The sequence below is a fragment of the Frankliniella occidentalis genome, unplaced genomic scaffold (assembly GCF_000697945.3).
Source record: "Frankliniella occidentalis isolate FOCC.00 unplaced genomic scaffold, Focc_3.1 Scaffold16, whole genome shotgun sequence".
In the NCBI taxonomy this organism is placed as follows: Eukaryota; Metazoa; Arthropoda; class Insecta; order Thysanoptera; family Thripidae; genus Frankliniella; species Frankliniella occidentalis.
In genome coordinates, this window is record NW_026267146.1 from 525,418 (window position 1) to 536,309 (window position 10,892).

The 10,892-nt window shown below is 59.2% G+C and overlaps 1 protein-coding gene across 5 annotated transcripts in view; it reads left to right on the forward strand.

Annotated features, from left to right (window-relative positions):
* The window catches only part of LOC113205649 (uncharacterized), a 25,031-nt gene that overhangs the window by 7,217 nt on the left and 6,922 nt on the right, over positions 1-10,892 (forward strand). For 2 of the 5 annotated variants that reach the window (XM_052264086.1, XM_052264085.1), the window contains exons 3-13: positions 228-523; positions 609-788; positions 1,291-1,434; positions 1,505-1,570; positions 2,162-2,710; positions 3,077-4,162; positions 4,756-5,370; positions 7,053-7,178; positions 7,633-7,932; positions 8,007-8,318; positions 8,417-8,531. In XM_052264086.1, the coding sequence (XP_052120046.1) occupies positions 228-523; positions 609-788; positions 1,291-1,434; positions 1,505-1,570; positions 2,162-2,710; positions 3,077-4,162; positions 4,756-5,370; positions 7,053-7,178; positions 7,633-7,932; positions 8,007-8,318; positions 8,417-8,531 (3,789 nt within the window). Of the gene's footprint in view, positions 1-227; positions 524-608; positions 789-1,290; positions 1,435-1,504; positions 1,571-2,161; positions 2,711-3,076; positions 4,163-4,755; positions 5,371-7,052; positions 7,179-7,632; positions 7,933-8,006; positions 8,319-8,416; positions 8,532-9,023; positions 10,743-10,892 lie in introns of those variants that run through there. The other 3 variants (XM_052264084.1, XM_052264088.1, XM_052264089.1) reach the window with 3 other exon arrangements.

Here is a 10,892-nt window from a genome sequence, read left to right on the forward strand (position 1 = left end):
GACGCGTGACGGGACTGCCTACCGCCCAGGCGGCAGCTGCAGCCTAGTATGTACGCAGGCCCGCTAGACATGGACGCGTGACGGGACTGCCTACCGCCCAGGCGGCAGGTGCAGCCAGATGTGTAGCCCCATAGCACATTAAGCAGGAATGTGTAAAGGAAATGGAACTTTCTTCAGCAGTTCCCCACCACTTTTGTCAAACACTCTGCCTTCTATGTTTCTCGCAGCTGGCCTGGTGGTCAAGCCGGCTAACATTCGCATCTGGATCCACGACCGAGACATGGGCAAGCTGCAGCAGCTGCTGTGGGAGGGTCACGGTGCCCGGCTACGAAACGAGACCAGCAAGTACCCCATCGTCAAGCGCTTCCTCGAGGGCGTGCCTTTCGTCATGGGCGCCGTGAAGGACGTGCACACGGCCGCCATCGCCGGCGACCTCGAGACGTTCCAGAAACGCACCGAGGAGCCCGTGCCCAGAGAAATCTTCACGAGCAAGGACGCCAACGGCCTCACACCTTTGCACAAGGTATGTCGGGGCGGGGCTTTGACAAAGGCGGCGCTGGTGTACCATTTGTTTCACGTAACACCTACCGTCATGTGACCGTGCGCAGGCCGCGGGCCTCGGACACGGCCACATCGTGGACGACATCCTGGCCCGGGCTCCGGGCGCCGTCTCCGTGTGCGACGCCGAGCGGCGGACCGCCCTGCACTTCGCCGCCCTCGTCCGGGACGGCGGCGAGGTCTACAACAAGCTCGTCCGCGCTGGCGCCGACGAGCTCGCCCAGGACAACGTACGTGCAGGGGGGAGTAGCATGTAATTACTAATGCGCTCGCACCGGAGCCCGCTCAAGGTCGCCCGTATGAAAGGAAACCGCTGCGGGAGCTCCGTTCGCGGGGAGATTGGGGTGTTTGTTACGGAGAAAAGAGGGAGGGAACGGGGGCGGGAGGTAGCAGCGGGCGCGGCAGTGAACAGCGGCCACCTGACGGAGGGCGCAAAACGATGCAATGACGGATTGCCGCGTCATCGACTGGAATCCTCCCCATCTCCCCCCTTTCGCCCTCCTTCCTTGAGCTATATTTTTGTCGATAGTCGCGCCACGGATTCACTTTCGGATCCGTATAGCCGTGTAGTGCTCGGGCGCAGGCCGCCGAGGCCGGGGCCGAGGCCCTTCCGTGCTTAATTATTAATCCGACATTTGTTGGCGTGTCGTGTGCGCGATACCAGGAAGCTTCACCTTCATAATCACAGCCATTACCTCAATTGGATGGATAATAAATGACTTGCCGCCGCAGATGGGTCGCACCCCGGAGCACTACAAGAGCAAGCCGGCCGACCTCGACGCCGGCCTGCTCAGAGTCGTCCCGGACGCGCCCAGGACATCGGCGGCCTACCCACCGAACTGGGACTGGAGCGTCATCACCGACCCAGCCGCCAGGGTGGGTCCAGCTCCTTTACACTCTTATTTAATTTATAACGCACTTTTGCTTACGCACGATTTTCTGCCAGGTGTTTAACGGCCGAAGAAGTTACGAAAATGGTGACAGCGAAAGCGCCAGCTCAAGAGACAACGAGGTAAGCTGTCTCTCATACAAAATTAACATCTTTGTATGCTCTATTTTCTCTTCTTCTCAATTTACCTTTATATTCCGATATTGTATCTTAGACTTTTCCTATACAAGTAGAGCAATTGTTTTTATTGTGAATTCGTACAGTAATATCGGCCTTGTAAATAGAGCAACAATTATTGAAAATAGTTTTTAGTGGGGATGATGACGGCCGGGATCATTTGGTATAAAACGAGGCAAAAGCTCCCGAAGACCTTTTTAACTGGTGATTGGCTTCCAAGGCTTCCTATCTCTGATACAAAATCCTGTGACTAGAGCACATGCCATAGTACGAACGGCATTGATTTAGGCATAAAGTCGCGTTCAACGCCGCCCCGTCACCGAAAGTGTGTCATGGTGATAGTAGCCGCCACATAGAGTTCAGGACTGAGAGTTTCAAAGCATTGGCCGAATGCGATCAGAGCGGGGTCTGACGTAAGAGACGAAAAACGCGGCGTTGAACGTTGAGCGCGATGGACTTCTTGATCTCGGCTCCGCTCCCCGGTAGATTAGCGACCTTGTACTAGACTCTAACGGAGAGAGATTGTGTTCCTCACAGGACGTCGTCGCGCCCACGCAGCGGGCCGGCGAGGACGGCCAGGGTGCCGTCGGGGAGGGGGGAGACGGGGACGGGGACAGCGAAGCATCCCCACAACCCGCCGGCGACGCTTCGGGGGGCCAGGAGGGTGCTAGTCTTAGGGACGGCGATGCGGACGCCGCCGAGAACGATGAGTCGGCCGAGGGCGGTGACCCTCCTGGGCCGCCCCAGAATGACGTCGACGGTGACGTTGGGGAGGAGGAAAGCTCCGAGCAACCAGAGCAAGGGGACGCTGATGACGAAGTGGGGGCTGACGAGGTTGCCCCCACAGACAGTGTCCCCACAGAAGGAGCCCCCTCCGGGGCCGCCCCTTCCGGGGACGCCCCCGCCGAGGATGCTTCCAACGAAGAAGCTCCCCCCGAAGGAGCTCCCGACCAGAATGCCGCTACCGAGGTCTCCGCCAACGAGATCCCCGTCGCGGACGCCTCCACGGGAGACATCCCCGACGACGAGGCCCGCACCGAGGAGGCCTCTACCGTAGAGGCCTCCACACCGGCCGAGGTTAGCGAGGTAGGCGGTGCGGAGAGTCTGGTTAGTGGGGATGATAGCTTTCCAGATACAGGACTGGAGACGCGCCTCGCCGACGAGGTAGATGATGGTGGAGAGGTAGGGGAAGTAGATGCCGAAGGGGAAGAAGTGGATTCGGATGGTGTAGGTGGAGGGGAGGATGGGGAAAATGGGGAGGATGGGGAGGATGAGGAGGATGAGGATGGGGAGGATGGGGAGGGTGGGGAGGATGGAAAGGGTGGAGAAAGGGTAGATGAGGAAGTGGTGCAGAAGGATGGAAACGTTGAGCAGGCTGATAATGTAGAAGGTGAATCAAGTCGGGATGTTGTAGATGCGGGGGACGAAGCTGGTGATGATGGTGTTGAACAGGACAGATGTACAACTGAGGACGGTGATGGACAGGACGCGGAAGCTGAGGATGGTGGTGTCGAGGTCGGAGGTGCAGAAGACGGCGAGGTAGAAGACGGCGAGGTAGAGGACGGCGATGCAGGAGCCAGCAATGCAGAGGGCGGCGATGCACAGGGCAGCGATGCAGAGGGTGGCGATGCAGAGGGTGGCGATGTAGAGGGCGGTGATGCAGGGGGCGGAGATGCAGAGGGCGGCGATGCAGAGGGCGGTGATGCAGAGGGCGGCGATGCAGGCGGCGACGCAGGGGGCAGCGGTGGCGAGGATGGCATTGGAAATGAAGATGGTGTCGGGGATGGTGGTGTTCAGGAGGTCAGCGGTGGAGGAGACAGCGTCAAAGGGGACGGCATCGAGCAGGACGGCATCGAGCAGGACGGCATCGAGCAGGACGGCACAGAAGCGGGTGCTGACGAAGAGGGTCGCATCGAAGGTGACGGTGTCGAAGGGGAAGTTAGTGAAGAGAATAAAGAGGCCGAGGAGATGGATGATGACCAGAAAGACGTTATTTCCAAACCCGAACAGAAGAGTCAAACTGAGGACGGTGATGGTGCGAAGGAGGAGGAAGAAGAAAAGACTGAAGAAGGAGAAGATAGAGACGCGAAACTACAGAAAGATGATGAAAAGGACAGAGACAATGACGACGCAGATCAAGGCGGTGCAAACGCAAACGAAGGTACAGGCCTAGACGAAGAAGGTGAACGACAAGCTGATAATGAAGAGGGTGGTGGAGACGCACAACCAGACGGTGAAAATAGTGAAGACAAAGGCGAGGGCAGAGGCCAGGAGGAGGTGAACGAAGAACTGACGCAAGCTGACTCGGGCCAGGAGCAGGTTGAGGATGCTGTAGGACAAGACGCTCCCGCTGAGCGGGACAGTGGTGATGGCGTTGATTCTCGAGAACAGGAAAGTGCTGATGCCCCAGAGGCGAGCGGTGAGGAGGAAGGGGAGGATGTCGTCGTCGGCGACACGTCTGACGCCCAGGGTGGGGCCCGGGACAGGGACTCGACCTCGACGAAGGAAAAGGAGCAGAGAGAGCTGGCTCCGGCGCCGGTGAGTGGAGAGGCATGAACACATCCACACCCTGTGTACAGCCACACTGCTGGCCCCGCGCTATAGGGCTCCGTTACGTGTTATGTGCACAAGGCGCGGTAGGCACTCGGGGCCCGAGCGGGATGCAAGCCACCTAGCCGCAAAACGTACCTCTAGGCAAGCATGGGAGGACGGTGTTGAGCAACTCACTACGGAGACCAGCCTCTGTCCTGAGGGAAGGCAGCCCGGTGCAGACAGGACAGCCGCGCGCCCCCAGGACCGAGGCTGGTCGCGTCTCATCGCGCACGAGCACCTCGGAGAGGGCGGGGGCATGCCACCTCGCATGAAGCACGCGGGGTTTGGAGGACGGGGTGAGGCGGGGCGGGAGGGTGGAGCGGGGAAGGCAGGATAGGGCGGGGCGGTTAGGGCAAAGCTTGGTCCAGCTGAGTGAGTAGCGTAGACCAAGGCTTGCCCAAGCCGAGCTTGGTGTCGGGGAGCACAGAGCACGGCGACCTCTGGGGCCGCCGCACCCCGCGCCGCCTCGCGTAGAGCCATGCGGGGCGCTTCCGCGTGGCTCTTGCGTGGTGCAGGCGCTCAGCGTCTGGTGCTTGCAGAGCGCGCAGGAGATCCAGACCATGTCGCTGCTGGCCCCCGGGGTGCGCACCCGGCGCCAGCGCCTCGCGCGCATCGTCAAGGCCATCACCTTGCAGAAGTACATGGCGCAGCGCGCGGCCGCGCGCCGTGCCGAAGGAGCGTACGCGGCCAGGGTGGCCGCCGAGGCCAGCGCCAACGTCCAGGCGCTGGGCAAGGCCCGGGGCCGCTGCCTGTGGCGGCTGGCCTCCGTCGTGGTGCTGCGCACGCTGCGCTGGGCCAAGAAGGGCTTCCCCCTGTACGACCGCGACTGGGACGATCCGCAGGAGGAGGTCGAGGACGACGAGGCCGAGCTGGTCGAGGATGCCGAGCAGCTGCTCACCTACACGTTCTATCCGGCGTACTCGAACTGGCGGGGCGACCGCGCGCGCTACATGTGGGCGCTGTTGCGGGAGGAGGCCAGTAACCTCCACCCCCAGGTGCACTCGTTCGACTCGGGCGACGAGCGCGACGACATCCCGGCCCTGCGCTGGGTCAAGCTGCGCCTCATGCTGCCCGAGGTGCTTGAGCTGGGCCGCCGGGGCCGCGAGGGCGAGCTCGGCGATGACGGAGGCACCAGCGCTCGCGCAAGCGCAGGGGTAGGGCTGCATCCTTTAATCGTCGCCGTGCTCTGTGTCTAGTGTTGTGGTGGGGCGCGCCTCGAGGGGCTTGCCCGTCCGCGCATTTACAGAGCTGCTGGCGGGCAACCCACTCCTTTGTCAGTGGGGATAAAATAAGTCAGATCACTTTATGAACGATATCAGACATGAGAAATTGTTGGTTACTATCAGATTAGATTGATAAAAATATGGTCCAGAAATTGGCCCTTTTATGACATCTGGTATCGTTCTGATTGCTCACTGGGTTGATCACTGGCTATGGTCCATTCATGAGAGGGGCACAATGGATGGTTCTTTGTTGTGTAAAGGCTGGGCACAGATGTTCCACAATTTTCAGCTTATGATTGTCTGGTCTTCGGTTGTGTGTCTCAGTCTGTTCGTTGTGTTTTGTTCAGAACACTGCGTTGAGTTTTGGGTGCTTCCTCGGAGTATATCTGACTTTGTCTGTGTTCATCTGTGTTCACATGTGTTGCGCGATTTCTCTCTACTTTGTTGTTATTGGGTTCCTCAAATTGCACAAGCTCAGCGTACTCCAAAAATGTGGTCACCTCGTCTTTGGGTCTCACTATGACGTATGTAAAACACTAGCAAATCTGAATGTCCTCACTAACAGCAGTGTAGAAAATTTAGCACTGTTTACGTGTTAGAGCTGAGACTGTGTTTTCGTGAGCCTTAATATCATGCACTTTTGCTGATTGCAGTTTAAATTTTTGTGTAGTTGCTGATAAAAGCAAGAAACTTTGATTAAATGATAAATGTAAAATTTTCCTGATCCAGTATGTTAATCCATGAAATTGCATGACATTTTTGGCTCAAGATTCCAGGTTGTGTTTATGTGCAATAAGTATATGTATGTATGTACGTATGTATGTATGTAAATGTATGTCCTTAGGCTTAGAGTAGATTGACAGCTATATGGTATTTTCCTGTTCCCATTATTTTTCCTAGAAATGGATCAACATTGAGATGGCATGAAATCTAAAAGAAGTACTCCCCAATATTCCATCCTTTTAAAAATGCATGTCTTTGAACAATTATTTTTAAAATGCATGCCTTTAATGTCTCTATTAATGGTTATGTGTTCTACTGATTCAAAAGCATTAGCTTGTAGTGACATAGAAATTCTCGCACACTAAAAGAATGAGATAAAAGCCTTGACTTGAAAAAAGCTAAGTGTGATATTTGAGTCTCAAATCTGACTGAGATGTGACTAAAACTGAGCGGTCTAAAATTTCTAATTTAAACTGCTGCAGCCTGATCTTGTAGACTGACTTCATCAAAGACTGTTGTTCGTTTTGAGATAAAATATAAATTGGGTATGACGGTGTAAAAGTTTCACAAAGACTGCACTAGGTTGTAAAATGTGGCTTACCTTGTAGTATGGCACTGTTCATTGCATGAAACATAGGCTTCTTAAATAAATCTAAATAAGAAAATCTCGTGTTTTCCTTTTGTACGTAACCTGAGTAAAAAAGCGGGATAGATTAGCCAACCAAATATATACCACAAATCATACTATCAATTTTCCTTGTGATAAATATTTCCTCTAAAAATATTGTTTAGCATAAATATATGCGGGGCCACCAACTACAAAGCTGGGCCTCAATAAAGCAAACCTTCCTAAGAAACCTTACCTGAACCTCAACGGCATGCGTTTGCAGGAGGACTCGGGGACGAACCAGAGCGCTGCCACCACGGTGGCTCTCGACGGCACAGACCTTGAACCAGAACCACCACCACCACCCGAACCCGAACCCGAACCTGTTCCCAGGGACAAGGCGGAGGAGGTAACGTGTTTCAGTTTGTCTCGTGAATGTGTGTGTGTGTCACAAAAGTCACAACAAATGGGTTCAGTGTTGCTCTTACCCGACACCCTCCCCTCACCTCTGTGTCCCATCCCAACCCTACCCCCCAGCATGAAAACTCGGGGCAGAACATGAGGGTGAGGGTCAGCTGCAGAAGTGCGCCGAACACTATACCGAGAGGTCTAGATGGACGTGTTTCTTCACCTTGACCCTGGCGCGGGGACGGCGCTCGGCCGCCCCCGACAGCCAGACAAGCCAAACCGATACAACTATCGGACCGATTCACTATGCTTTTTATTAGGCATACAGGAAGTTAGGGTCCGGAATGGGGGTGGGGTGGAGCGGGAAGAGGATGGGGTGCGGTGGGAGCCCCACTCGCGGGGCGCCCGTAAGCAGGGGCAGCCGACTCAAGGACGGCCCCCTCCAACTGATGCAGGGGCGAGGAGATGTCCGCGCGCGACCGCCGACGCCGCGGCCGCAGGCCACCCTTCTGGGGAACGACGGAGGTGATGAGGACGAGGACGAGGAAGACGAGGGCGTGGGCGAGGACGACGACGAAAGGTACCCCAGAGATCCGGGGCAGATGACGGATGACGAGCTCGACGCGCACATCTCGCGCGGCGACCTGGGCGTCCTGGCCGACCTGGTGCTGAACGGGGAGGGCGACCGCCTACTGAACAAAAACTCGAGCAACCCAGAGGTGCAGAGCTTCCTGGACCACGTGCCGAGTTACATGGTGAGTCTGACGAGGCTTGGAGGTCGTCGGTCTTGCGGTCCACCATTTTTGACCCCCGTACCCATGCCCGGCAGGCCAAGATCCGAGCGGTGCACGACGCTGCGCGGGCCGGCAACCTGCGCGGGCTGCAGGCCGCGCTGGACAGACGCAAGTTCGCCGTGGCGCGCGACCGCCGGTCACAGTCAGCTTGCACGCCCCTGCACCTGGCGGTGCTCCTGGGTCAGACGGCCGTGGTGCGGTACCTGTCCGGACGCTTCCCCGAGACGCTGTCGGCCCGCGACCTCCGAGGCAGGACGGCCCTGCACTACGCCGCCGTGCTTGCCGACAACGCCCACTACTACAACCTGCTGCTTAATCTTGGTGCCAACCGCGCGCTCAAAGACAAGGTGGGTAACCCTTTTCATTAGCGGTGGGGGGCCATCGGCCCCCCATGTGCCCTGCCAGTCCTGGCCGCCTCGACGCAAGTCTTGCTTTCCCCCTGCAGAGAGGGGCCACGGCAGACTTCTATCTGCAGAATCCGAACACGCTGACCCACCGCCAGCTGCTCGCTGACATCGGCGAGCCGGAGAGCATCGCGGACGAGATGTTCAGCGACAAAGGTAAGGTAGCCTGCCTGGGGCAGCACCCCGAGAGATATCGTGGGCGACCCCGTGAAGTGACACTATCCCGAGCACAGTCCTGCACCGTTCAAAAAAAATTAAATCTGGGATCTCACGAAGAAGTAGTAGTCGTGAATGAAATTGCCAAAGTCCTTTGAGATTTCCCAGCGGCCTCTGTAGTGGTGCTATAATCGCAAACGGTAGTGAGAGTTGACGAAGGCCACTTTAGCTGTCGAACTAGGCTTGTAAACGCATGGGCGCACCTTGACGCGTCTTCTTTAACGATCGTTACAACTACTTGAAATATAGAAAATTACATCTTATAGGATTTACAAAATGGTTGGGCGAATCTTCGGGAGATCTAGTTGTTGTTTTTTTTTCAACAGTGAAGGACACTCCCTTAGCTGGTAGACTGGCGCACTGTGCATAGAACCCCCGTCCCTCCCCCCTCCCCTCCCCACCCCTACGTGCCTTTAAGTCGTGCTCGCGCAGTGGACAACGACAAGGTGTCCTCGCGGCGCGACGTGCACGCCGCCGACACCATGGCGCTGATGGACCGCTGCTTCCGCCTGCTGCACGAGGGCGTGGAGCAGCGGGAGGACGCCCCGACGGGCGCGGAGGGGATGCCGCCGCGGCTCGTCGTGGCGTACCGCGACCTGCGCGAGGTGCCCGAGGCGCCGGCCGACCGCGCCCGCGGCGACCGACCCGCCGTGCTGCGCTTCCTGCCGCGTCACGTGTTCGACCAGTGCAAGCGCACGCTCACGCGCATGGACCACAGCATCATCGACGTGCTCTGGCCCGCCATCCTGGACCAGCAGGACCAGCACCGCGACCCCGTGGCGCCTAACGGCAACCCCTACGCCAGCCGCACCCGCGACTCGTACATGGACGAGGCCGGCTTCGTGGCGCCGGACCTCGAGTCGTACGCCGTGTTCGGCGCCGTCATGCTGCCCGTCATCAAGTGGCTCAACGGGCTCGACATCCGCGCCCCGCTGCGCGACCACCCGCCGTCGCAGTTCTACGAGGAGCCGGCGGGGATGCGCGCCACGCAGTCTGTGGACGAGGTCGGTGAGGGCGGCGGCCTGGCGAAGCACGCCAACGGCACGGCGCCGACCCCGCTGCCACCGCCGCCGTCCTCGCAGTCGGCGATCTTCCGCCTGCGCTCCGACAACCACCTGAGCCGGTCGCTCGACATCGACCCCGGCGGGCGCGTGGTGCTGCGCAGCGTGGTGCAGGTGGCGCGCAATCTCACCGACGTGCGCCTGCCGCTCGACCTGACCGAGGCGCAGCTGGCCGAGGTCGAGGACGCGTTCCGACGGGCGCTCCTCAAGATGGACGGCCAGCACCAGGGCCCCGTGTGCGTGCGCGAGACGCCCCGCCGCCTCAGCCTCAGCCTGGTGGCCAACGGCTCGCCCGCCCAGAACGGCGTCTACCGCGGCGCGGGCGAGTACTTCTCCTTCCCGGACATCCCGCCCTCGGCCAAGGAGCGCCTGCGCCGCGCGCGCCTCTGGCCGTACGTGCCCCGCGAGCGCGAGGGCGACGAGGACCGGCTGCGGCGCCTGCACGGCCGCACCTGGCCCGCGGGCCGCGGCGTGTTCGTCAGCGGCGACGCGAGCCTGGCCAGCCTCGTGGCCTGGATCAACGTGCACGACCACGTGCGCGTGATGGCGGCCAGCGCCGACGGCCGCGGCGGCCAGATCGGCGACGTGTACCGGCGCGCCGCCGACTGCGTCCTCGGGCTGCAGAGGGCCGGCTGCCACTTCGCCCGCGACCCCAAGCTGGGCTTCCTGCTGGCCCGGCCGTGGGACGTGGGCTGCGGCCTCCGCTTCCAGGCCACCACTCGCCTGCCCAAGCTGGGCCGCGAGCCGGACCAGCTCGCCAGTCTGTGTCGGTCGCGGGGGCTGCGCCTGCGCCGCACGCTGCACCCGGAGGTGTTCCTCATCGCCAACAAGCAGGTGCTGGGCGTGTCCGAGCACCAGGCGTACCGCGACTACGTCACCGCCATGTCCAACATCATCCAGCTCGAGTCGCGGGTGGAGAGCAACTCGTTTCGCCTGGGCGCCGTCCTCAGCCGCGTCTTCAGGAAGCGCCCCTCGGCCTAGCGACGCGTAGCGTGCCAATATAGAGACTGATTAGGGACCATTGCAAACGACTAGAGTACGTCTCCCCCGTCTGACGCTGACGTCGTTATCGAGCTCAGAACTGCGATTAAGTGAACAGTAAGACTGTGACTGTCAGAATGCGTGCAGCAGGATGGGAGCGCCACGCCGAACGACGCCACACGACGCCGCGGAGAGGTTAGTGCGACTTGTTCGTGTCGTTGCCGTCTGTCGTTGTGTTGTGTCGTCCGTGTCGTGTCGT